Here is a 27,805-nt window from a genome sequence, read left to right on the forward strand (position 1 = left end):
ACTAAACTGTAATTTTCCCTCTCTTGAGAAATAAGAAAATAAATCTCATTAGGAAAAATATCCCACAGTTTAATTACAATGGCAAATGCAAAGGTAAAAAAAAAAAAACTACACGTTATGAAAGAATAGAACTGTAAAATAAATATATATACACATGGCAGTTTTCAAAATGGTCACATCTTAAACACAGGACAACTACCAGGAAAATGACAGGTAACACTAACAAAGATATTGGTTAAGTGTTTGGTATTTAATTTACTAACATATGCTTTCCCCTGTTTTTATTTCAGGAAGCACTGAGTCATTATACAAAGTTCTGGAATTAATGTTCTCTTTTTATTGCTCCTTTGGAAAGAAAAATACTTTTTTGTACTAATAATTTTTGCTGCTTACGCTGCTTCCTTAGATTACTCAACACTGCAGGACTCAGTGTCTGAAGAGGGAGCAGATCACTACACAGAACGTTTTACTCCAATTTTGTTCTAAGAAAATCAGAAGCAAAATTACATGTGTTAATTCAGATTCAGTGTTTTAAAAACTATGTAATCCTATCCAGTTTTGGCATCAAACAAGAAAAGACAAAGCATCAGTGAAAGCACTCATGTCCACATTAATTTCTCAGTCTGCCCATCAGGTCTTTTCTTTGATGTTAGTGTGCTTTCAGCGTGATGTCTGACACAGGTGTGCTTCCAACAGTTTATCTTCTCATTCTGACCATGTAAACTAGTAAGAAGAGACAGTTCTCCCTACCACATAATTCTTCTGCTTTTCGTTGACTGATGTATGACAGGTACTATTTCTGTGCTGTCAAGAGCACAGAAACTGTACCTGTTATTTTACTAACCACGTATCTCCTGAGATCTGAAAAACAAATCAATTCTCTCACTGTTAACAACAAAGGTCTTGAACTTTGCATCTTTTAGATGACGGCTCTTCCATCTTCAGTGCTTCTAAACTACTGGAATCAGATTTGCCCTTATCCAGCACAACAGTTATACCAGATAGAAGGTAACCTCCGCCTCCGCTCATTGTCAGTTTTGGATGGCTTCGATCCGGTAGGACCTTTAAAACAGAACAAAGAAAAAAACTGAAAAACCAAGCATCTGTGAGGAGTCATGCTGTATGTGCACATCAAATGGTGTATTTCAGTTTACAGTATTTGTTCCAGCCACGACATTTGAAAAGTGCATTTACTTTGAAAGGGCAAAGCGTTTGCATATCAGAAACCACCTACAGAAACACCTACTGTCCTACTTCTTCGTAGCTCTTCCAGCAGAATTACAAATTCAAGGCTCAGACTCCTGAAAGTCTCATTAAAGTGTTCAGAACTCACATACTTTGTGAGAAACCACAATGGGTCTACTATACCAGCAATCTTTATCTATCTACTACTACTGTAAGACACAGCAGTGAACTACGACTTTCAGCTCCGCTTTTCTATAAGTCTTTTCCTGTTTTGCTTCCTTCTTCCTTTGACTGCCCTCACAGCTTTAAGCTGATTTATCTGTTTTCAGTGCAGGACACTGTGTTGTTCCTAGCTAGGGTTTCCTGATATTCACAAAGTACTGCACCTGGGCAGAATAAGCCTTGCCAAGCCTGACGTGTGAACGTCCATTTGTCTCACCATCATTCTTGACAGCCAGTAACTATGGCCACCCTTGCCTTAAGTCAGTCTCTGTACAATAAATAATTCCTTATGGATTCCACAAGCCTATGGGTGAGGAGCAAGCCAATACAATGCAAGAACCTTGAAGGGGGTGAGCTGCTTACAAATGAGGTGTGTTTCTGCTCTTCATAGTGGGGAAGGGTGCTCTGTGTTTATATACACCTTGTTTGAACACAGTTAGTCTAATCAGTATTTTTCACTGTGGAGATGTTCCTAGACCTGAAATTCCTCCTTTAGTTCCAGGAAACGTGTTACGTGAAGATACCAACTTTAGAGGTCATTACCATTCTTGTGCTACAGAAGTCTTTTAAGCTATCCAACCAACTAGAAATTAATAAATATTGTGTACAAGAAATATAGCAGAAATATTACATTAGATTGTCACTTAGCTATTATAACCTCTGACACAGCACAATTATGAACTTTTTTCAGTGTGCTGCCTTTCTATTTATGCAAGTGAATTGCTTTGGAAGTAGAAATGAAGTATTTTCATTCAAAAAACATTGCCATTTCGCATTAAAATGCTCCAAAGTATTTTCTTGCTACTGTCATATAAACAAATGTATGAGCTTGCACGTAATTTCAATCAATCCAAAACACATTTCACTTCCCCAAATATAGTGTAATCCTTACCTGGTAGCTTCGTAGCCATGTTTCAGACAGCTTTAGGTTAACAACACCACCTCTTTCTCTCAGCTTTGTGTAACACTCTAATAAGGGCTTAAGAAAAGAAATAACGGGTTTATGGCAATATAACCTCAAGCTTACAGTAATAACAGCTAGAGCAACATGCTCCATTTACCTCCTTATATTGGCAGTAGACAACAAAAGGCCGTGAAGGAGCAACAAACTCCAGTAAAGACAGTAATAGAGGAGTGGGATGAAACTTGCTGGCTACAAGTAATCTGTAAAAGAAATTTCATGCACATTAGTTTTCTGCTTCTTAAAGCCTATTCATCAAGTGACATTTTCTAGTTAGCACAGCGCATCAATTACAGCTTCAATGTTGCTCATCAGCATGTTTTCATGGCTCTAACAATTCCCCAAATATAAAAATAAATTATTTCCTACTTGCATTGTTAAGAGGATAAAAAGCTTGTATACAGTACATCCTATTGAACACATTGCAGAAACATTCCTTTCAGCTATTTTGAACTCTGCAATACTTCTTACAACCCCAAGAACTGCTTTTATACCCTATGACAATAGTTAAAATATAACAATTTTTTTTTTTTTTACTGCTAGCTGTTTCTTAGAATGTAGCTTCAGTCACAATTCTTTAAACTCTGTAATCTTCATTAAATATTTAAGTAAGTTGTAATTTAAAGAGAAAATTCATGAATGGGCATGACTAGAAATCTTTTTAAAAAAGAACTTATGTCCTTGACAACTGAAAATCTTCATATTTTAATCTTTACCTTGATTTTAATATCCCAGCGTAACTTGTATTTACAGATGCTGAGGATTCTGTATAGATACCTAGAGTTTTAATAAAAAGTCACTGCTAAACCTGAAAGGGTTAAGATGGTCAAGAATGGTTAAGATTCAAGTAGTTAACAGGTTGTGCTTGTGCAGAAAATAATTAAACTGCTTCTCCACTATACGGCTATATAAGAGGACCTGTCAATCAACAACTGTTCTCCAGGGGAACGTACTGCACTGGATGCTCTGTCAAACTTGCCTAATAAAATGGGGGTAAAGATGTTAAATTTTTTTTGAAACACAAATAAGAGATGAAGGAGTTATTTTGCAGTTGTTTACATTTTGGTTTTCTGTTGGACAGATCCTGTGCAGGCTCCAGGCTTTCCTCAAATCCAAACTGCAAAATGTCTGTGCTCAGTAATTAACCAAGTGGACCATGAGGAAATAAGACTCTAAACCATATTCCAGAAGGGTCTGAGTACCGTACTGACACTGAAAGGAACTCTGCCAGACAACAGGAAGGTAGGAGAGAGATGAGGGGGAACGTGAGAAATCAAGTTATGTTCTTTCATATGGCAGCACACACTGCTGTCAGCAGGTAGTCTGCTCAGTCTCAAAATTAATGTATCAGACAAGAGAGGAGAAGGAATAGCGAGAGAAAAAGACACAAAAGGTATAGAGAAGGCTGCGTGGTCTAATTCTGAACACAGGGAGCATCTATAATCCAATTTCCAATTTTATAGTATCAGAAAAAAATGTGATGATCCATCACTGCCTACTCTAAGACAAAAACTGCATCCCTAATAGATGCCTTCCTTCTTTCCCCGCAGAGACATACATCTGCCTTTAACTCACAAATGAAACTGACAAACAGGTCTAGTACAAGTACTCTTTCCCCATGTAACAGCAGAAAAGAAATATAAATCCTAAAGTTGTATCTTCCACATTAAGTAGTAAATGTTGTTAAAGTCAAGGTCTCAAGAAGTAATCTCCTAAAGCTGGAGCTCATCTTTACCTAATTACTAGTTTTCCCTTACTCTGACAATGTCTTATCCTTTCTCCCTATCTGTGATGTAAGAAGCTTTCAGCTATCTTCTTCCCATTTCTCTCTTGCAAAACAAAACAAAATCTGGACTTCCTCACCTGCTATTTACTCCCATGCCAACTGAGTCATTAGTTTGAAGCGCTTGCTTTATTCCATGCCGATTTCTCCTGCCTTAGCAGTCATGATTGTTGACCTTAACAAATGCAGGGCTATACAAGGCAGGTGACTACAGAGAGGGGCACTGCTTTCAAGCACCCAGAAGCTTCTCGCCCCTTCTCCCACCCCTCCCCCCCATACTCAAGACTTCCTCGAGCAAGTACTCGCTTCACATATGTAATTTATTACACCCCTCTTGCTTTACCAATAAACAAAAGAAGAAACATTCATTTGTTTGCAATCACTTGTACAAGAGACAAAAGACTAATGAGGCTTCCTTGAACTCAAAATCAATAACTGGATTCTATTTTACACTTCAGGAAGAATCAAGAAAAGTCAAACCCTTTTTTTCTTTGTCAAATCGTGCACTGATGTTTATTATTTTAAGATGTGCAGGGGAGAGCAGTAAAAACACAGCAAAACACAGCCACTATTCAGGCAGTTTAGTGGTAGTTTAGTGATAACCTGCAGACATCACTGGTGATGCTGATGGCAAGGAGACAGGCAATGCTTTTTGCAAACCTTGTTTTGCTACTTCAGACAACACAGAATGACCTGTATCTGAACTTTCACAGAACAGCCGAATTCTACCACCTAACCATGCTAGATGAAATGCACTAAAATACAAGTGAAAATTAGTTAAAATATTTTGTAATAAAAATAAACATTAAAAAACACACTTTTATTGGTTTTCCGAGAAAAACAGGTCTATTCCCAGTGAGCCACCACATCAAAATTGTTTTGTTTTGCAGCATATGAACCCTATATATATTCCTATAAGGAAAGATGAATAGGAATGCTATTAAATAAATCAGTGTTAATTAAATCAAATCACCTCAGCATTTGCTATCTCATTTGATGAGAAAGTCAGAGCCTCAAAGTGCTCTTATGTTATCGTGGGGCTGAACTGACAGGAATATGTTTATTTTTTTCTTCTAAGCTTCTGATATTAAAATCATCAGGGAAATACTTTGTTGGAAAAAAAAAAAATCACAGCTAATGCAGGTAAAATGAAATTAAGTAGTTTCTGTTGTTGTTTTAAAACAAATTAGTTTCCTTTTTTTTTTTTTTTATAACAAGTACTGTTCTAATTTATTAAGCTTAGGATCTCAAGTTCATTTTTACAGAAGAGAATCCTGTTTTTTATCTGCAGTCATTTAATATTAAATTCTACCTGGATTCTGTCTACTCTACATTAAACATATATTTTTTAGATGTTTACTCATATCTAAAACTGATGGTTTCCAGATTAGCTCAGGAAATCTCAAACCCTTTAAGTGATGAAAAAAACATAAAACCAGGTGAGAACCAAACGAGACCCGAGACACATCTGGCTTGACTGCTAGCTACTGAATATTGAGAATTAACTTTTTTAAGACAAAGCTTTTATTCATTTCAAAAAGCAGTGATTTTCTATAGATGTACTTCAGACAGAACAGCTTTCTGACTCACCCATCTGCATTCTTCTCTCTCAGCAAAGCAGCAGTTTCTGTTAGCTTTTTCCTTCTCTCCCATTGTTTTCTTTGCTTTTCTCGAACCTTCGAACAATAAAGCATTTTGTGCTTTAACTCAGAATCACTACTGCATGAACTGAATTTTTGTTTTATGCACCTTAGACAGCTCAACATAAAGCAAGTTTCAAAACTCAATTTCAACACCTGAATAAGCTATACTTTAGCATGTCTGAAATCAGCAACACTGTATTGACATCATAAAACTCAAATAACCATAATCAATATTCTTACATTTTCTTTGTTTTCTCTTTCTTTATTCTCTTTAAATTCTGCATCCTCGGCATTAATGTCTATTGTTTCCTGCTCTTCCGTTTGGTTGATCTCCATAGCTGTTTCAGCAGAAGATTCCTCTTCTGTTCCCTGTACAGAAGTCTGTTTCTCATCAACCAGTCCATTCATTTCTTCCTCTGTTAATGCAGCGTCTTCAGGTTCTGAAGGCAGAGTCTCCACAGACAACGTCCCACAGAGAAGACTATCCACTTTGCTGAGAGGAAATTCATGAAGATTATTGAAAAAAGGTTTTGGAAATCCAAAACAACTGGTGGCAGCTCTAACGGGACCACCTCCTGGATACATCTGGATAATGGATCCATAGCCTACAAAAGGGAAAAAAATATTTTGAAGTAGTTCCTTTTAAAAATATGAAAACCAAGAGTATTTCTTAAATTTCAAATTAGCCCTCATCCTCTGTGTTACTGTACGACTTACCTCCCATTCGCTCCATCACGGCCCCAAGCACAAGGCCTGCACATGTTTCCATTACGACCATCTTGTTGCCAGCACGGACATTTCCTAAAGTAAGCATCTGAGCTAGAGTGTCATAACGCAAATGGCTAGAAGACAAAGGGTTTCAACAAATATCAAATTTCTTTTCTTAGAATCGGACACATAGCTCAATAGAGGCCAAACAAAGGATGTTGGGGAAGGAGAAGGAAAGAGGTTTGAGAAACCTTCGATAAAACAAAAAGGTAAGAAGTAAGAGACCTCTACAAATGCAAAGAGCTACTGCCAGAAAGGTAATTAGCAAAACAGAGGTGGCAGGGAAGTGGTAAAAGCTGATGGTGCATGCAAAAGAATTTTTTTCTTCACTACAGGAGCATATTGATTCATTTTCTATATCACATTATTTTTCATTAATTTACAGTCCTTCCATTAGCAAGAAAAAGAGTGGTATTATATACAATAATACTAGAATATTTTTTCAAAATATTCATATCTCTGTTATCGTTCAAGAAGAGAATGAAAATAAAAACTTACATAATTTTGCCAGGTTCCCTTGCATAATACATTGTTGAAAGAATGCGAGTGGATGGTTTTACAATTGTAATAACTGCCTCGTATCTGTAAGAAGTACACAGCAGCAACAGCCTTACTTCAAGCACAACAAATTCAGGAGCTACTAAATATTTTCCACATTTTAAAATTCACTTACTTTTTTTTCTTCTTCTTTATGTATTTATCTTGAGCAAATTCTGTTTTGTCTCGGAAGGTTGTACTGTTCTCTATTAACTGTTGAACAATTTCCTTAGAAGAGACAATTTATATTAATTTATTACAGCCGGTATGTATTTCTCATTCATTTCATATTTAGTGGGTATTTTTGTTTGTTTTTTTCTAACAAGCACAAAAAATACTACATACATTTCTCTATTGGAAGAAAAAGTTCTGCTGACATTAATGGCAAAATAAAATTCTACTAATCAGCCAGTCACTAATTCAGCTTTAACTGTGAAGCCTCAGTACCTACATATTTTTATCTCATGCTGAATATGAAAGAGACTACCCTGTTCTCTGTAGCTGATCAGCTGTTTTTAGTCACGCTGTATTTAGAATGGGACAGAGTTATGTCTGTTGGCAATTACGGAACAGTTAACACATATTCTAAGTTCTCAGTTTAACTTTCACCATTGGGTACAGCCATGTAAAATAGTTACTACATCTTTGAACAAAAGAAGGAACCTGATGTCATAAGCAGTATTTACTTGAATCTAATCCTTCTCTGGGTCTCTGACTTCAGCATCTCTGTCTCTGAGGATATCTTTTGCATATATATACTTTTTTTGTCTAGACCACTTTAGTTTTTCCTCTCTATTCTGGCTATTTATCAGGCATCTCCCTTACCCCACTTAATTACTTCTGTCTTTCAAATTGTGCTAGAGTCCTGTGCCAGCTCCTTGCAGGACATCAAACTCTTTAGTATTTGCTATTTCCTACTAGGAGTCCTAGTACTTCTTCCTCCTCTACCTTCCATATTTTCCCAGATTTCCAGTTTTTGTTTCCAGGTCTTGTTCTTATTTCCTCCCTTTGCCAATCCAACTCTCATTTCTCATGCTTTCAGGTTCCAGCTGGAGTGATCATTAAGACCTCCAACAGAAAAAAAAAAAAAGCTTTCATTGTTCAGATTTTTCTTCATGCCTGCAAGATAATAAATGCTGCACAGTGCTGTTCTGGTTGCTGTGATCAAAGTTGGAATGACGGAATTCTATGTTCCTATTAAATATGCGTGAAGAGCAACAGTGTAGACTGGCCTAATAGGAGTTTGGAGAGGCTGGTGGTAGGAAATGACGCAAGGAGTATTTTCAGCATGGACAGCTGAAAGCTCCCACTGTGCTTTGAGAACTTAGTCCAAAATACAATGGTGCCAGTAGTTTTCACTTGCTAGTTTTTCAAGCCTTTGAAAGCTGTGTTATTAAGAGGGTGAATCAGTGCATATTTTGCCTTATTCTTGGAAAAAGTTAAATGTGGTATCTACTTTTTTTTCCACCAGTAAAATGAAACGAGATAATATTCCTGCAGGGTAAGCATAACAAGCTAAAGGCAAGCTGCAGCACTTTGCAGTACCCCAGGAATACTACAGCCTAACACCACACACTTCAGAATATGGGAGGAATTTGGGAAGGTGATGGGAAAAATAAAAGCTTAATTTCACAGAGCAATCATCTCTCAAACTAAGCCTGCATCACAAAGCCTGGGCATTGACTTTTTACACAGTCTGATAGTGATGGGACAAAGGAGAATGGCTTTAAATTTAAAAAGGGAAGACATAGGTTAGATGCAAGGAAGGAATTCTTCATTCAGGGTGGTGAGGCCCTGGAACAGCTACCCAGAGAAGCTGTGGTGCCCTATCCCTAAAGGTACTCCAGGCCAGGTTGGATGGGGCCCTGGGCAGCCTGAGCTGGGGGAAGGGGCGGATGGCCGGACGGACGAGACAGCCCTGCCCATGGCTGGGGATTGGGCTGGGTGGGCTATAAGGTCTCCTCCAACCCAGACCATCCTGCAATTCTATGGTGATGACAAAGACATGTCATTCACATACAATAAAATCGAATTTTACCAGATATTCATGGAAGGATAGTATCTATTGCTGCTAATATAACAGTCTAAAATGAATATTCAGAAGCCACAGTTCACAAAGCAGACTATTTTAATGACCTACATTATCAGTATGGTACATGTACAGCACAGACATGCAGAGGACATAAAGAAAAGACAGGGTGACCTTCTGCCACAGAGCTAATGAGAACTAACAGAAAATGTCAAAGCTATCAGACTCATTAGTACATTCTTATCAAAGAGAGAACACCAAGAGAAGCACAACCATGGAAACGCAGGAAATACCGTTCTAAACTCCTGGGACTCATCCATTATTAAGCTGGCAAAAGCAGAACAGCTGTTCTGAACAGCAGCAACAAAAAGCAAAGTGAAAAGACGAGATGAACTTGATGTAAGCATGAGCAATTTCTTATCTTTTATGAGAAAGGATAAACCAAAGATGAGAGAGAATTTTGGCTGACAACATCTGCAGAACAGAACGTGCTGCATAACATTTAATAAGGCCTCACTTCTTGTGGATTAAGTGTGGGGTATAAACCAACACCTTTTCTAAAAGAACTGATCTCTTGGGAATACTCTTAGCTTTTGAGGTGCAGATAAAACACATGCATCACTGTTTGGTAGGCAGCAGCCTAGAGGCACACCTATAATATGTTTGTTACATAGTGTCATTAGTTAATGAGTATATGTTTGTCCATAATCCTTCACTACATCTTTGACAGTTTTATTATTGGACAATTTTAATACATCTGTAATATACAAGTAATATTTTGAATTTTTTAAGAAACAAACAGAAAAAGTGATCATGTGAATTATATTTCCTTCGTGGTTTATATTTATCTTACATCTATTGTATTCCCTTATATGTCTGTTACGACTCTTAATTCATACTTGACTTTCTACTGATAAAGTTATCAACCTTACATGAAGTTTTCTCTGAAAACAGCTTTTGCATTTTTGTAAAAACAGATCTTGAGCAGAAGAAAAAGAAAAAGCACTGAAGTCTATGCGCCATTAAAAGAATAGCCTGTTCCATAAACTGAAAGATAACCATCAAGGTAGCACAGAAATGACACCAAAACCTTATTTTTTACCTGTCCTTTAATACCCTTGTCCTTCAAAGCCTTTATGTCATCATGAGTCAGTTTTTGAGACTTTCCATCGTCAACTATGTTACGATTATCTGTACCTGCTTCTTTTGTTTCTAAGAGAAAAGGATATAGATTTGTAAAATCTACCTCTAAGTACTTTTCAGTTGGAGAAACATGATTTAAGTTTCACAGAAAGCAGACCTCTCCACATTAAACCCACATGCTTTGTGCTCTTGCCAAGTATCTTGTAAGCAATTAACATGTAAGATACATCTTCCTCCATATATTCACCCAAATTAAGGTTCAAATTTTCTCCCATATTAAGAAGTATATTTGTTACAGGACAACTGGAACCGCAGATCAAGTAAAAAACATGCACTTCTATGACAGAAATAAGTAACATAATTTAATGAAAAATTAATAGAAAGCTTTTCCATCATCCTTGGTCTTATCAAAGAATAACTTGTTAGTGCTTTTTTCCCCAGAAGCATCAATCAATCGTCTGCAATACCTGTGGTAGTCTCTTCCACCTGTCGCTTTGGCTGCAGGTTTCCATCACTTGTTACTTCAAATGTAGTTCCATACACATGTCCAATGGCATTATCCAGATAGAAGCCCTGCTTCTCAAAAATAATTTTTCTGAAATAATAAAAAAGTTAATGACATTTAAGGCATCATTTTAACCATGTCTGAAAGGACAGGTGACAGGATTTGAAAACCCCCAACAGCTGGAAGTCAACTTGATGTACACCTGTTTTAGCTATGCCTTTGAAGCAAACCAGGACAACCATAAAGAACGAAATGCTAACTACTATTAACCACACCACCACATTATGCTGAAACTGGTGAGGAAAAGAATGAAAAACTTGAATTCAGTGTGCAGCATGAGCAATGTGTTTTTAGTTCACAAGAACTCTGAAATGAGAAGTAAAACATAGGGATATAGAATTTAAATTGTACAGCACCATTTTCGACACGAGAAACAAAGCATCCAACCACAGATACTGCCACATGTTCTCAGCCTTACTCTGATTAGATTACAGAAAATAACGAATTAACACAGAAGTTATTTCATTCCCTATATTTGCTCTTTTACTTTATTCTTTCCTTTATGATGGATGCTTAAACAAAACTAAGGCTATGCACAGATTTGCAAAAAGGGATCTGACAGCAATGTCCTGGTAATGCTCTGCAGGCCAACAGAGTAACCACCATTTGAATAGCTACAAGTATTAACTGAAGAACCCCTCCGGCACCCGATTCTTCTGCTCAGCATAAAGCCTCTCAATAACCAGCATTCCCAGCTTCATTTCCTAGGCTTTGCTCACATACAATACCTTTCAGTCTCCACTAAATAAAAAGGCCAGAACGCCAATGCAATGGTCTACAAACTCATCTGCTGCACTGGGAAGAGCACTGGAAGGGCTGTCCCTTGATTACAGTATTTCCTGCTGGGGTACACGGGCTCCTAGCTATACCAGCAGGCCTAGGAAAGGGAAGCAGACTGTCACAACAGCACCGTCCCACTGAAGCTGCTCCCTGCCCTGCTACAAAAACAACACCGCCCCTTGCAGAATGCAGCGCACACAACAAGGGAAGCACGGCGACGGCATCTCCAACCTGCTGCTCTCTCTCAGCTCTTCAGTTGACATCACTTCGACAACGGCACCTCAGCTATCTTTTAAATTCGTTACATCTCTGTAAAAAAACGCAACTAAATCCTCGCTGCTTTCAGCCGCCGCACGCGGGACAGAACTGACACCTCCTAGGTTTTCAGCGAAGGGTCCCACGGCGCGACGACCGCGGGAAGCTGCAGAAAGACCGCAAAAGAAAATGGAAAACCGCCCACCGATCCCTCACCTCTGCCGCAGCACGGGCACGGCTTTGAAGACGTCACCCCGCTTCAGCACGGCGCAGTCCCCCTCACAAATTCGCAAGCTCAACCTCCGCTCAGCCTCCATGACCATCGATGTGCTCCCGCCGGAAGTGTGTGCTCTCGCCGGAAGTTCCCCCGCGCTGCTTCCGGTGACAGTGCGCAGGCGCCGCTCAGGAAGCGGTTTCCCGCCTGCGTTGGGGTGTGAGGGAAGCGGTGCGCCTTACAGAGTTTAGCGGCTCCTTCGGGGTTTCGGCCTCAGCGATTTCTGTTAACTTTGCTCCGATGTGTTTTGATCTACTCTGCTTCTTCAAGCGCCGAGGCTGAGATGAGCAGGGACCTCAGGGGCAGGGGGTGTTCCCGAGGACGGGGCTTCCAGGGCTGGCGAGGAGGCTGGCGAGGAGGCTGGCGGGGAGGCTGGCGGGGAGGCTGGCGGGGAAGGGCGCAAAAGGTGGAGTGGAAGAGACAGCCTCAGCCTGGTGAGCCAGCTCCTCCCTGCTGCCTCGTAGCCTGCTTGTCACTGGACAGCGGCAGTTTGTTGTCTCCTGGTGCGCTGAGATCTGTGAAACTGTCATACCCACCTTGTTTTAATCTCAATCTCTTTCAGCAAGTTCTCGACTCGTTCAGTCAACTTTGGACCAGTTTATTCCATATAAGGGCTGGAAGCTTTATTTCTCTGAAGGTACTTTTAGGTCAAAGTTAAGTCTAGCAAATATCCTGATCGCTTTTCTCTGAGTCTGGTTACACATAGAGCGGATAAGAGGAATAGAAAGCAACTGAAATTCGTGTTTATTATGTGAGAAGATAAATGCAATAAAAGATCAGTCTTGTAGCATACTGTAATATCTGTGGGTTCTGAACCTTGGAAAGGAATTTTGAATAGTATAAAATACAGTCTATTGATAAACTTGATGGAAACGTGTTCGGTTAGCTACACGAAGCATGCAGTCTGTCATGCTGGCACATGGGCACCTCTGCTGTGCTTTTCTCTTACCTGCTTGACCTATGTCAGCATAGACATGGTTCTCTTCTGTCAGAGACCTTGTAACAACATTACTGTCATACTGTAGAGAGCAGCCATCTTTCTCTGTTCCGGAAAGCAGAAATAGAATGAAAGAGAAACAGCCTGTTTATGTATTTATTGAAATGGGAACAATAGTTTCTGTCAGTTACTAATGCTATGTGTTTCTGGTTAGCTTATGCTGACAAGTCACCTTTTGTCCAGAAGACACAAGCCTTTGAAAAATTTTTTATGCAACGCATTGAACTTTATGATAAGGTAAGTAAATATGTATTTCTTTGTGTATGTATGTATCTCTCTAATTATATTGATGCAGTAGCATATGTTTTTTAATGTGTTTTTTCTTTCAAAGATGATCTCCATCACAGCTGTGAAATGTTTTATGACATTTTGTTTGTGTGGTGCTTATCATTTTAAGTGTATTTTATGACTTGAAATATTTCACAGGATGAAATAGAAAGAAAGGGAAGCATCCTTGTGGATTACAAGGAACTGATAGAAGATAGAGAATTAACTAAAACAATACCAAATGTATCTACTGAGCTACGGGATATGCCTCAGAAAATACTGCAGTGCATGGGTTTGGCAATTCATCAGGTAAACTTGAAGTTCTTTTAGATGTGAACATAACTGTCATGATTAAGTAGTCAGTCAAATTTAAAGGCAATTATGTTATTAAAAAAACACACAACGTATTTCTGTGCTTTTCTCTATTACGGAAACCTGCTGTTTATTCAGAAACTCAACAACCTCCTTTTCTGTATCCTATCTGTATGACCCACAAAATCCTGTTCTGAAAATGCTTTGGTTTTGTTGCATTTTGTCTATCTGTATCAAAACAGTTGACGAAAACTAAGTGGAATTCTAATAGATACATAACAGAGACATCTTATTCCTGTTTTATTAATGTATTGTGGGTTGCCTGGGCGGTTTGTCCCAGCTCACAGTAGAGCCATTCCTGGTGGCTGGCTGGGGGAGCAGGTGCAGGAATTCCTGGCTCCATTCAATATCTCCTGTGGTATTTAAAGATGAATTCTCAGACATTTTTGTCAAACAACTCTCTACACGTTGACCAAGATTAAAGGTTATTATATACTTTTTTTAACTGAGAAAACTTTACAAATGTCATAATTTTAAATTCTTTTTAGAATGAAGCTTAGAACTGGGAAGAAACAGGAAAATACTGTAACAGGAGTCGCTGAATAGCAGAGAGCTCTCTAGACTTCCCTAATGTGACAGATAGCAGTCAAAGAACAGCCAACTGAATCCATGTTGTATGACATGCTATGTTCATGTTTGCCCTTCTGTTCTGTGTAGGTGCTAACCAAGGACCTTGAAAGGCATGCTGCAGAGCTGCAGGTGCAGGAAGGGATACCACTGGATGGAGAGCCTATAATAAATGTTCCTCTCATTCATGCCAGGTAATGGGTGTTGGGCATTTGTTCTGTTTGCAGGAGCATCTTTTAGCCTCTCTTGTAAGGATCATCAGTGTCCATGCATGCTGCTGGAGGCGTACTTGTTTTGCTGAGAGACTTTGCTCTGTGAATCTACTTCCAGAGCAGTCTGTTTTTGTCTTCACAATGACAAAAGCTAAGCTGTCCTTGTGAAGGAAAAAGCAAAAGCAGAAAGACCCTTACAACCCTGTTTGTAAAATGAAGAAACAGCTTATAAATGAAGTATGATGTAAAACATGTTTATTAAAAAAAAAAGAAATATATTTACGTATTTGCTCGTTATTGAAGGAAATAGGAAAATATTCAAAAGGATCTAGGCCTTTGGTAGTAAAAGGTTTGCCTTTAATTAGGAAGTTTATTATAAACCTGCATCCTTTTAATTAGACAGTGGAAGAAGGTGTTTAGGAAAACCTCTGACCAGAGAAGGTGTATACAATATCTCAAATCCTGTGGGGCAATTATGGACTGTGATTCTGCAGAAGAAAGTATTCATAAGACAATCAATATATGATACTTCCAAAATATTTCTGCAACACAGGCAGGGTGGAGCAGAGGGTTGGTGAAATTTAGGATCCTAAGAAGAAGGAGCAAGGCAAAGAAAAGTAGGACCTAAATCTACTTGTAGGTGAAATATTTTCTGTTTGTATCAGTCCTAGTTGTTTCCAGGAGAGATGTATTGCCATACAAGCAACATGTATAGCTGTGAAGGTATATACAACTGGAGGATATTAAATGTGCTGCTTTCAAGAACAGGAGTTGGGCAGTATGTCGTGCGTTCACAGATCAAATCATTCTAGTCATTGCTCAAGAGTACTGTTGGTAGTTAGCATGTACGCCTCTTTTTGCTTGGCTGCAGCATTTTTTGTTCATCAGTTAAGTGTGGTAAACTTTCAAATTGCTCTTACTTAACATCTTTTGTAGACTGTACAACTATGAACCACTAACTCAGCTGAAAAATGTTCGGGCCAACTGTTACGGGAAATACATTGCCTTGCGTGGCACTGTTGTACGTGTCAGTAACATTAAGCCTCTGTGCACTAAGCTGGCCTTTGTATGTGGCACATGTGGAGATGTTCAGAGTGTTCCTCTGCCTGATGGAAAGTACACTCTTCCCACTAAGGTAAGTTAAAATCATCTAACTTTATGTTTTTCCCTTTTGCATTTTTGTAGGGCTTTGAAAAATAACAACACTGGTAATATTTAAAATAGGTGAGTGTGAGGGGGAGTAGTTCAGATGTTTAAAGCTAGATTAAACAGTGAACGCATTAGAAAAAAATTAAACTTACCGTCCAACTTTGCATTACTACACAACACTGTTATTTGGAAAAAAATGTATTCTGGTGAGACAAAGCAGTTTGTAGAATCTCCTGCCAAAAAAGGGATTGTACCAATCGTGTGTATTTTTTCCAACAGCTGAATCAGGGATCAGCTGGCTGTGCTCTTTATTATCGATGTATATGTTAATTTATAACCCTAATTTCGCTTGGATTTTCTCTCCTGAAATTGTGTTAGTAAATCTCATTGTTTTACTTACTTTCTTTTGGGGGAAGGAAAAAAAAAAAACAACAACATTTAAAAACTATTATTAAAGAGATTTGAGAATGAATTAGAATTAATACTGTTACAGTGCCTTGTTCCTGAGTGCCGTGGCCGGTCATTCACACCTGACAGGAGCTCTCCTTTAACTACCACAGTGGACTGGCAGTCTGTTAAGTAAGCTTCTTTCCCTTCTGCACAAAAATGTAATGCAACAGGGCAGTCCAGAAGTGACAGAGAGGCTCACTGTGCTTTATACTGCGTAACTTTAATCTCTCTATGCTCTTTCAGTTTAAAGCCCTTAGTCCTGTCCCTTCACTGTGCTCCCTGCTGGAGTCCCTCCCCAACTTTCCTACAGGCTTCTTCGGGTAGTGGAAGGCTGCGGTGAGATCTCCCCAGAGCTTTCTCTTCTCCTGGCTGAATATGCCCAACTCCTTCAGACTGTCTTCATAGGAGAGGTGCTCCAGCCCTCTGAGCATTTTTGTGGTCCTCCTCTGGACCTGCTTCAACAGCTCCACATCTTTCTTGTTCTGGGGGCTCCACAGCTGGATGGAGTTCTCTAGATGGGGCCTCACGAGAGCAGAGCAGAGGGGAATAACGCCCTCCCCGTCCCTGTTCTGTTACTGTTCTGTAACACACATTCAGGAGAGCTGTTTCTTGGCCAGCCCTCTGCAGCTACACAGAGTGAGCTACTGGTCTTGCTGTGGTCTGAGAAAATTCTTGGGCTTTGCTAAGGTTAAAATGCCAATTGTGCATTCATTGGGGCTGTAATGTCTGACATCCTCACTTTGTACATGAAGTCTATCTTATTTCACATACTGTACTTATTTCTATGTTAACATGCTCACTGGTGCTAGCTGTTATTTCAGGAGTTCATTGTTACTGTCTTTTGGGGTTTTATGTATAATATATTTCCGCCACCCCTCTGTTGCTGCAGCCCAGGATACTGTTGGCCTTGCAGGCTGCAAGTGCACGCTGCTGGCTCATGTCCAGTTTTTGTCCACAAGAACACCTGAGTCCTCTGCAGGGCTGCTCTCAGTTTCTTCTCCAGCCTTGTGCTAGGAGTTGCCCCAACTCAAGCATGGCATGCTGGCTGGCACTTAGCTTCATTGGACTCCATGAGGTTCACACAGCCCACCTCTCCAGCCTGTCCAGGTCCCTCTGGATGCCATCCCTTCCTTGCAATTTGTTGACTACATGACTTAGCTTGGTGCCATTTGTGGGCTCACTTGGGGTTACATGCGATCCCTGTCCATATCTCAGACAAATATGGTAAATAGTGCTGATCCCAATACTATTGAGAAATGTTAAGTTTGTGCCCTCTGCATCTTTCTTCAATTGTTGTTAACTTTAACATCTATTGCTTAATTAACATCTATTGCTTAATAATTCCTTTTAATGATCTGGAGGTCAGTTAGGAAAACCCTGTTAAATTACATCCATCAGTTGTGACAGTTGAATGAGCAAAATGTAAACTTAAGGGCTAAAAATCTTGTTTTAAAATGATACTCATGTCTCCAATACCCCAGGCATACCCTGTAGAAAGCAGTAGTGCAGGGCCTTCCCATTCATCTGCTTTTTATGTCCAATCAGCAAGCATGCCTAAAGATGTCAGAACTTTGCTAGGGGGGAACATGTTACAGTTTCCATTTCTACAGAAACTAACAGTGTTAATGTAGCGAGGTAGACATTGGATTTCTTTTCTTTTTTTTCCTCACTCCTGCTGTACTGTCACCACCGCTGACTGTTCTGTAACACACATTCAGGAGAGCTGTTTCTTGGCCAGCCCTCTGCAGCTACACAGAGTGAGCTACTGGTCTTGCTGTGGTCTGAGAAAATTCTTGGGCTTTGCTAAGGTTAAAATGCCAATTGTGCATTCATTGGGGCTGTAATGTCTGACATCCTCACTTTGTACATGAAGTCTATCTTATTTCACATACTGTACTTATTTCTATGTTAACATGCTCACTGGTGCTAGCTGTTATTTCAGGAGTTCATTGTTACTGTCTTTTGGGGTTTTATGTATAATATATTTCCGTTTGTTAAAGTCTGAACTGAAAAATGCTTTTCTCCAAATACAGCATTGCTGTTTTTAGTACTGATCAGGACATTTCTTGTGCCTCCCTTCTCAGTTCAGAAAGGACTGGTTAGAAGTTCGTGTCTACGGAGTTTGTATGCTGTAATTGCATTGGAACGTTATGCACGGAGTTTGTGTTGTGTGGGTTTGTGTGCTGCAGGGTTCAGGAGCTCATGTCAGATGATCAGAGAGAAGCAGGCCGAATCCCTCGCACGATCGAATGTGAGCTGGTTCAAGATCTTGTGGACAGTTGTGTCCCAGGAGATGTGGTCACAATTACAGGGGTAGTTAAAGTGTCCAGCACTGAGGAAGGTAAGAGATGGATCCTGGAAGACTTCTTTTTGTCTGGGGGGCTTTTCTATTGATTATATGAGATAAACAGCCCTCCCCTTTCATTTGAGCTTGCAAAGTTGTACAAGAATTAAATGTATATCTCTTCAGAAGTTCCCAGAATTTCACAACAAGGCTTCATTTTGAACAAGCAGTGTGCTTTGCTGTTTGAGAGGAGCACCACCTCTAATGTCTACTGATAGTTGGGCTTTGTCTTCTGCAACTCACTGGTCTGTGTGTAATGCTACTCCTGAAGTGGCAGCGCTGACACAAAGTGCTTCGTAGTATGTCAGCTGGTAGGAAAGCCTTCTCTGAACTAATAATATGAGGAGGACATCCTTATTTCTTCAAGTCTCATTAAGATTCTTTTTTTTTTTTTTTTTTTGCTTAACCTTTTCCCCTTGATGTTTCTTTGAAGGACAGGAAAACCATCATGCTACTGTGAAGGCATATTATCTTTCTCAATTTAGTCCTCCCTGGAGAAACTTTTTTTCCCCAAGTGAAAAACTATGCTGTGCACAGCTGTAATAGAGTGAATATATTGCAGAGAATTTCAGTAGTGATTTACTGTGTGCCTGCATTCACTGCTCAGTAATCATTCTCTTGAGGATATAGAAAATGTTTAACTGCTAAGGTACATGTGTACCTAAAAGCATGGAACTTAATGAACAAATGTAACTAGAAGCTGTAAGTCACTGTACATAAATTTTTGCAGACGTAGGCGTTGAACTATTTAAAATATGAACAGCCTGTATTTTGCACGTACCTATACCTTACATTTGTGAGTTGCCTTGTGCCATTTTTAAGTAACATTGGTACTTACGATGTAAAAATTATTTCTTAATTGTCTGTCAATCTTTCTAACAGGAGTGTCTAAAAATAAGAATGACAAGTGTGTGTTCTTGTTGTACATTGAAGCAAATTCTGTCAGCAACAGTAAAGGACAAAAAACAAAGAATTTTGAGGAGGAGACTTTTCAACGATCATTCATGGAGTTTTCACTTAAGGACCTCTATGCTGTTCAAGAAATTCAAGCTGAGGAAAATCTCTTCAGGATTATTGTGAAGTAAGTTGTGTCAGAGCTAGGTCAGGCATGACCAAATTCAGTCCAATGTGGCAGCTGATCTTAAAGCTATGAGATGTCTGAGGCTTGGACAATACATAGTGTACAGATTTAATGCACCGCAGTGGGCAAAGGCTCCAGAGGAAGTATTGCAATAGGGAATGCAAATGGAAGCTGAGGATTTTAGAACTTTGGAATGCAGGGAAGTTCAGAGAGTTTCAGGTCGACTCTGAGATAGAAAGCCACAGGTAAATAAAGCAATCCATTCATTTCAGTAACTAATTTTAACTCACGAGCCTGTTTTGCTGTCTGCTCTGCTTTTACACAGCAGAGGAGAGAGATGAGAGAATTGATTAGAGGGTTCTCTAAAGATCCTCAGCCCAGATAGAAGGGTACCTGTCCAACTGGACCATCCCTCAGCTCCTCCCACTGGAGTCAAAGACAGAAAACTGCAGCACTTTTGGAAGAGAGTTCCACGTAGTTATTTGATAAAGATCAGGATGGGTGCAGTAACCATGGGGAAACAGGTTCTCTGCATTTGTGCAAACTCAAATGAAAGGTTTTTCTTATTGTTTCAAGTATATCTGGTTATCTGAAAATTTTGAGAAATTCAATGCTGTTTTTTTAAATTTAAACTCACTCTAACAGTTCGACAACTAAGCAAAAAATGCATGTGCTTATAGAAGTATTCTGGGGCAAAGAGACAGAACAAGTGATTGATTAACATGAACGTGAGATCTGTATTCCTCCTGGGTCACAGTATGTTTTGTCTTTCAGCTCTCTTTGTCCTGCTATCTACGGCCACGAGGTACGCAATGTATCAGCTCTGCCTGCAGCTTCAGTTTGAAGTGTTTGTGCCACATTCAACTCCTGCAGGATGTATGAAGTTTATTGGAGGTGCAGGGAAGGGGCAGGGGCTGTATTTGTGGGTGACTTCAGTGTTGTTCCAGTATGTGAACTGACGAGGCAGCTTTATGCCCTTGGCACTTTCTTACGGGATTTAAGTTCTTTCATTCAGAGGGAAAGAGCTCTTACAGACAGGTCTGGGGAGTCATCAGTGTTGATGAGCAGGACTGAACACTTACTGATGTTTGTATGTACCACTTCAGATTGTAAAGGCAGGCTTGGCCCTGGCCTTGTTTGGAGGATGTCAGAAGTTTGTCGATGACAAGAACAGAATCCCGGTGCGAGGAGACCCACATGTTCTGATTGTTGGAGATCCAGGATTAGGAAAAAGTCAAATGTTGCAAGTATGGGTTTATTTGTTACTCCTGTATAATTGTAATTTTCTTGAAATCCTTGCTGCCTTACCTAGCTGGAGAGATCTCTTCATGTAGCATGAAGGCCTCAGGTATAGCACAGTATCCAAATGGGTTTCCAACTGTCCTCTCTTTACAGAGAGCCTTGCAAAAGGGAACTAGCCTGTTAAAGCACTTATCCAAGCAGATATACTCAGTCAAGCCTGAGAGATTTCAAATATTAGGCTTGTGTAGGCTTGCTGTCCTTCCCTTGTTAGCTTATTTCACTGGCCTTCCTCCCTGCTCCTTCCTATCTTCTTTTAGTTGACCTACTGTCAAATAAAATAAGTGCTTCCTTAGAACGACCATGACACTCACCTTCAGCAAGGTGTATTTCCATTCTCTTACACTATTCCTATGTTGCTGGCCCAGACCTTTCTCCTTTGGGAAAGGAACCTGCTGCTACTTTTGTAGGAGTCCTGGTGGGCATTTTTGTATGACTGTGGCAGAGCTGGCTGCTAGTGGAATTTCTTCCTCTTAAACAAATTTTTAATTTTTCTTTTTCACTGAGTCAGGAAATTCTGGCATCACAAAAATGTCTCTTTTCTCAATGTCATTCCTAAATAATAGAATGTCATTCAAAATGAGCTATTAGTCTCTGATAAGACCCTGAGACAAGGCACCTCTTAATCATCACTGTCTCTTGGGGAAAACAAAGCTGTGTAGGAGCCAGTCTGTGGTGGGTTTTCTTGTTCTGCTTTTTTTTGTGGGTTTGTTCAACTCTGTAGTCAGTGCCTCTATTTGGCACTGAGCATATGTACTTTGGGTGTTATCTTTTGATTAAAGTATAGGCACCACTAACTATAGAGATTTACTAGGAAAATCCAGTGATGGTAACTGCATTCTAGAGAAATTTAACTGCAGCATGTCTGTGTTTTGTCAGTCTGTTCAAATTACAAGCAGTTTTCTGGATGCTAGGGGCATAGAGAAGACTAGTACTGTCTTTCATCTCTTAGCTGTGGGGTAAACTCTGCGTGCCTCTTCTGAAACAGCTTGTGCTGAGCACTCCAACAAGATGTTAGTCTGAATTGACTTTGGGATATGAAGATACAGAAACTATATATGTGTGATTTGGTGATGTTTGGATGGGAAGTTACCAAGCATTTTGATGTGCTTTGAAATGTAAGCGTTGTGCCTCGGGTCCTAGCACTTTTAATAACACAGTAGATGGGACTCTGCCAGTAATGTACCTGTAGTTATACCTAATATTTTATAGAAATAGGTTTCTTGGGGTTGAAAGGAGCTCTAACTTGACTGTTGGGCCATGTTAAATGGAAAGAAACAGATCTGTTTTGCTTTGTACTGTTTCTCTAGAATAAGGCTTATGAAATTGTTTACCATGGGGAGAGAAAAAAGTCCTTCCTTCTCTTCTAGGCGGTGTGTAACGTTGCTCCTCGAGGTGTGTATGTTTGTGGTAATACTTCCACCAGCTCTGGCCTGACTGTTACGCTGACTAGAGATGGTGCTTCTGGAGATTTTGCCTTGGAAGCTGGTGCTTTAGTGCTCGGAGATCAAGGTAATGTTACATGCTTATTAAGAACAAACAGGAGGGGGCGAGGTGCTGCTGAGTCTAAGACAACACAGCTTGTGTGGCTGGGTTGAAAATGTAAGTTTGGAGTATAGTACTGGCATTTCGAATCTGGGAAGTTCTGAGCTTCACCAGCAGTGGTTCCTGCTTTCCTAGGGCCTTAGTTATGTGTAAAACACTGCTCTGTAATTCACATACCAGTCTTATTTAATGTGTCAGAGATGTAAGATTTCCTTTTTGAGAAATCTGGCTTAATGTCAGGTACTGGATTCTTACTGCTTTTGAAAAATAGCTTGCTTATGAGTTTTGCCATCTATTGCTTTTTTTTTTTTAAAAAAAAAAAGCTTATTGTGTCATCTCAATGAGAAACTGAGACATTGCTTCTGCAAGGCAGGCTGGCTGCAGCAACATGAAATGGAAATGGACGTTGTTCAAAGGACAACTTGTTCCAACGTATCCTGCAGTACCTAGAACCTAAGTTGAGTTTCTGACACTGTGTGGGACTGTAGCATACACTTGTCTATCAGTTCGTGTGTTTTCTAATAAATCTTTGTCCTGTGCTAATTGTTTCCAGGTATTTGTGGAATAGATGAATTTGATAAGATGGGAAGCCAGCATCAGGCTTTGCTGGAAGCCATGGAACAGCAAAGTATCAGCCTTGCCAAGGCTGGTATTGTTTGCAGTTTGCCAGCCAGAACATCTATTGTTGCTGCAGCAAACCCAGTTGGAGGACATTATAACAAAGCCAAAACAGTGTCTGAGAATTTAAAGTAAGCACTTCCTGAAATGCTGCTCGTATGGTTTGCATTCTGGAGAAGGAGCTTCTGCCAGTCTCGTATAAGATTGATTTCTAGTTTTCTAGAGCTTGAGCACAAGCTATAGTAATTTTTCATGCTTCTTTGGAGATAAATTGCTGTTCTGTTTTATTTTGAATGAAATGGACAAGATTCTCAAGACAAGTGTCTTTGATATAGAACGGAGTTGCTGTAGTCTTGCTACTTTTATACAAGCATTGTATTCTTGTTTTTACTGTAGAATGGGGAGTGCTTTACTGTCAAGATTTGACTTAGTTTTTATTTTGCTGGACACCCCAAATGAAGATCATGACCATTTGCTGTCGGAGCACGTGATGGCAATCCGAGCTGGGAAGCAGGCAGCGTGCAGCAGCGCGGCTGTGAGCCGGGCCAGCCTGCAGGATCGCTCTGTTCTTGAAGTTGTTTCAGATCGGCCTCTCCTTGAAAGACTAAAGGTAGCACTCCTCCTGTGCCTCTTGCTGTGTCTGTTCCTGTGGTGTTCTTTGCCGTGGGCCTGGCAGCCCTGACTTGCTAGATGTCTTCAGTCTCCCCTTCTTCTCATGAGAATTGGCTCTGAATTAAGTAAAAAGTATTGAAATCTCTGGTTTCTACAACTTATCTAACTTAGCTGACATCATCTATCTATGCTGGATTTGCTAGAATTGTGTCAACTCACACAGAAGAGAGTTTATCAGCTGGGTTGCTTTATTATTATTTTTTATTGTGGGCAATGGGAAGGTATTTTGCATGAAAATGCTCTAAACCAAACTTGCTGATTTCAATAAGGAGCTACAGAACTAGACTGGTGTAGTAAATTTTTTTAACATGATGTGCTTTGAAATACTGAATGCAGGTAAAGCAGTGTGAAAGCAAACACTTGGATGTTTGCAAACCAAAGAAAATTGAGGATTACAGGAGGAAAACTATTTTTTTTATTAAACTTCTGTGGTTAGAAGTGCTGATGCTGCAAATGCACAGTTTTTGGAAAAACAGACTGCTGCCCCTGCACTCTTCAAAATGAGATGTCAGGAGTGACAGCTTAACCTTTGTAGTGATGTATCTTGTAACAAGTAGGAAATTGGATTTTCTCTTTTTGAGAAAGAATTCTTGATAAGGTTAATTCGTATTTGACACTAAGGAGTGCAGATTACAAGCTTCTGCTTTTTGTGAACTGGCCAGGTGTGTTGAATAACATGTCTAAATGTGGTGCATTGACTGTAAAAGAATAAAAGCCCTTTCAGTACATGTTCAGAACTTCAGAAAGACGTCACCACATAAAGCATAGGAGATGAAAAGTTTGTTTAAAAACTGGGTTGTGTTCTATAAGGTTGCGGTGAAAGATCAGAAATCTCAGGCCCTTGTTTGTAATTGGGTTAGATCTCACCAGGAGAAAACTTCGATGCCATTCCACATCAGCTGCTGAGGAAGTATGTGGGTTATGCTCGGCAGTACGTTCACCCACATTTATCTCCAGAAGCTGCTCAGGTCCTTCAGGAGTTCTACCTGGAGCTTCGGAAACAGAACCAGGGAGCAAGCAGCACACCAATCACCACCAGGCAGCTGGAGTCACTGATTCGACTTACGGAGGTAAATTTGAGCTTTAATACTTGAAGGATTGAAAACAAAGACATTGTTCCTGTATGATACCAATAGTGCTGAGTTATCCTTTGTGTGTGGGTTTTTGTGTTTTTTTTTTTTAAGATGGTAAGAGTCTTAGAAATGCCTTAACAGCTACTGTTGCTAAAAGCCTCTTATGAAATAAAACATCCTTAAGGAGCTAGAAGTAAAACCTATCTGTCAAGGACAAACTGCTGCCCATCTTGAATTGTTACTGTCTTATCTAACACTGTATCTTAATAATATTATTTGTGATGTATAATTTCCTGAGAATAAGCTGTTAAAAACTGCAATCTACATCTTGATATCGTGCGTGTGAAAGAGATGATGTTGAAATGCTATCAAAATAGAAGACTTGTCATCTATACTCTCTAGGCTCAGATTCTGTCTTCGTGCTCCTAAAAATTGTGCTTATTGTAGCATTATGTAGGGCAGAGCTGTAGCTTTTTCCCTCACCAGGTGTAATATCTTAAATATACCTTTCTGATATACTTTGTTTTAAGGCACGATCAAGGCTGGAATTAAGGGAGAAGTGTACCAAGGAAGATGCTGAGGATGTGATAGAAATAATGAAATACAGGTAATATACAGTGCTTTTAAAATAAAGCACTGTGTTGCTATTCATTCACTTTCTAAAATAGACATGCAAACACAGGAAAGAAATGACTTTAGCAAACTTAGGCCCCCAAAACCAACATTGAGAGTTTTTAATTCTCGTTTAAAAACTGACAGCAGCCCTCAGTTGAATACTACCACTTAGACCTTTGAGTTGTATCATTGCAGCAGTTATTAATATCAGTGCACAGTAATTTAGATGCTGCTGAAGATTTTCCTCTAGTGTGACCACTCTCTATTGTAACTGTTGAACAAATTAAGTTCAAAAGTGATTTGGACAGATGCTTTTTCTATTTTCCCTTGATAGGAAACTATCCCCTAGGAAAAAGTCACTATCTGTCTTCTGAAAACTTTGCACCTCAAGTGGTGATGTTTCAGGAAGGAAGTTCACACATTTTTACTTTTACATCCCATTTCTTTTGATATATTTATCTTAGCATGCTGGGAACCTACTCAGATGAGTTTGGAAAACTGGACTTTGAACGTTCACAGCATGGGTCTGGGATGAGCAATCGGTCACAAGCAAAAAGATTTGTTTCTGCCCTTAACAGTATTGCAGAAAGAACTTACAACAATCTCTTTGATTTGCAACAACTTCGACAGGTTGCAAAGGAGCTACAAATACGAGTAAGTTTGGAAATCAAACATTTCTTTAACAACTAGAAAAGCGGTCAGAATTACTTATTGTATTTATTTAGAGTGTTGAGGTGTCTGCTCTGTCTGTGCAATGAGCTTTCTGCTTGGCCTTCAGCGGCCTGCACACGCCTTTTGGGTTTTCATTCCTGCTTTGGGCATCTTCGTGCTATAACACAGTGGGAACATCATGTGGGACACGTGGCCACAAATGTGTTTTATCCTGTAACACTTTACATTCTGTACTTGAGAGGTGGGCAGGGTTGCCAAACGAAAATGTTAGCAGTTAATTTACCTTTTTGATTAATAGAGAAAAGCTTTAAATTCCGATGTAAAACTTGAAACTGGATTTCAGGCATAATAAGAGAGAAAGTGGAAACAATTAATTTCTTTGTATGGAGCTTAATGTGGGCAGTATTGCTGTTCTTCCTGCTACCTGGTTAACACACCCTGTCCTGCTGGGACAAGATGACTTCTGTCTCCAAACTTGTCCAAATGCTGACTATAAGCAAGACTAGATTTGATGTGAATCCCATGTGGCAGAGTATGTTGTTGCCATCTCTCTTCCCACAAGGCCATTCATTTATTCAGCAACTAGTTACTTGTAGCTAAGTGAATTCTAATTTTACTTTAATGTATTTAATACAGAATATTGAATGGCCAAAAGATACATTATAAATAGTTGGAAGTCAGTGAGAGCTGTGGAAAATAGACTTTTCTTCAGTATTTGTGTTTCAGAACTTGGTTTTATATGTATGCTACTCTGCATACTTTGTGTGCATTTGTGAATGGTGTACAAGCAAAGCACCAAAGGGTGTAACTGATGGTGTGTTACCTGCTTGTAGGTCATTGCTTTGTGAAGGAAACTAACTCAGTTCTAGCTCAATTCAATTCACTAAGTAATGCACGAATACTACAATTCTTTTAAATCATTTGTGTTGCTTTTTATCAGATGGAATTTATTTTTTCCAGTTTGGCATTTATGTTTTTTCTCTCCTCCTTTCCCCCTCACTCCCCCTCTCCCCTCTTCTTCCAACTGCAGGTATTTGATTTTGAGAGCTTTATTGAATCCCTGAATGATCAGGGTTATCTCTTGAAAAAAGGCTCGAGACTTTATCAGCTTCAGACTATGTGAGAAGAGCTGCTGCAATAAACTTTGAGACATAATTACTGTATCTGGAATGGACTGATGAACATGCAGCAATAGAGTTCCCTGACTTGCAGCCTGCCCTAGGAGCACCTCTGCCCCTGTTGTTTACTGGAAGTTCCTGTTCAAACATTGGTAATGCCAGCAGGCTTGCTAGAAGCTAATGTAAGACACGCTGCTCTGTGGTACTGCTGCTTGATTCATCCTGCAAGGCTGCTAGCCCAAATGATCATAACAACAAATTTCAGTTCTAAATTTAAAGTGATTGTTGGACTCACAAATTTTAAAACCAAAATCTTTTGTGAAAAGACGGTGCGAGTTGTGTTTTTAGCACTGCAGTTCATTTGAGGTATTTAATGTATAGATATGTTTCTAAAAATTTGGGAACGTTCGTGTTGAGAAACTCACCTCTGCAGTTTTATAGCTGGAAGGATTTAGTTTTTTGATTTGCAACTCTTTATTTATTGTCTTCCTAATAGATTTTATTTGACGTGCAAGTCTAATTTATGAAAGTCTCCTCATTACAATGCTTAATGTGTAAAATGGGAATTGTCTTTTTATTTCTCATTAAATATGATATATGGGAATAATA

General features: G+C 39.4%; 2 protein-coding genes across 4 annotated transcripts; one reads left to right on the forward strand and one right to left on the reverse strand.

Annotated features, from left to right (window-relative positions):
* Positions 1 to 115: 115 nt before the first annotated feature.
* On the reverse strand, positions 116 to 12,239 carry TRMT6 (tRNA methyltransferase 6 non-catalytic subunit). Its single transcript, XM_003203785.5, has 11 exons — positions 12,088 to 12,239; positions 10,739 to 10,866; positions 10,231 to 10,340; positions 7,236 to 7,327; positions 7,061 to 7,144; positions 6,512 to 6,636; positions 6,035 to 6,399; positions 5,742 to 5,827; positions 2,469 to 2,571; positions 2,300 to 2,386; positions 116 to 1,062 (listed from the first exon to the last, which is right to left on the reverse strand). The coding sequence occupies exons 1-11, from the start codon at positions 12,192 to 12,194 to the stop codon at positions 889 to 891; spliced, it is 1,461 nt and encodes a 486-aa protein (XP_003203833.2). The 5' UTR covers positions 12,195 to 12,239; the 3' UTR covers positions 116 to 888.
* On the forward strand, positions 12,236 to 27,805 carry MCM8 (minichromosome maintenance 8 homologous recombination repair factor). Of its 3 annotated transcripts, none has more exons than XM_010706652.4 (18): positions 12,237 to 12,579; positions 12,708 to 12,782; positions 13,297 to 13,379; positions 13,569 to 13,718; positions 14,439 to 14,542; positions 15,497 to 15,695; positions 16,203 to 16,288; positions 18,349 to 18,500; positions 19,386 to 19,584; positions 20,359 to 20,389; positions 20,691 to 20,831; positions 22,254 to 22,395; positions 22,982 to 23,177; positions 23,443 to 23,656; positions 24,579 to 24,788; positions 25,322 to 25,398; positions 25,871 to 26,060; positions 27,109 to 27,805. In XM_010706652.4, the coding sequence occupies exons 1-18, from the start codon at positions 12,429 to 12,431 to the stop codon at positions 27,199 to 27,201; spliced, it is 2,493 nt and encodes an 830-aa protein (XP_010704954.2). In that variant the 5' UTR covers positions 12,237 to 12,428; the 3' UTR covers positions 27,202 to 27,805. The 3 variants fall into 3 exon arrangements, 2 of the variants coding, with proteins under 2 accessions (XP_010704954.2, XP_010704955.2); XM_010706653.3 differs by having other exon boundaries at positions 12,261 to 12,316; XR_004158787.2 differs by lacking the exon at positions 27,109 to 27,805 and having other exon boundaries at positions 12,236 to 12,579; positions 24,676 to 24,788; positions 25,871 to 25,941.

The sequence above is a fragment of the Meleagris gallopavo genome, chromosome 2 (genome assembly GCF_905368555.1).
Source record: "Meleagris gallopavo chromosome 2, MGAL_WU_HG_1.1, whole genome shotgun sequence".
In the NCBI taxonomy this organism is placed as follows: Eukaryota; Metazoa; Chordata; class Aves; order Galliformes; family Phasianidae; genus Meleagris; species Meleagris gallopavo.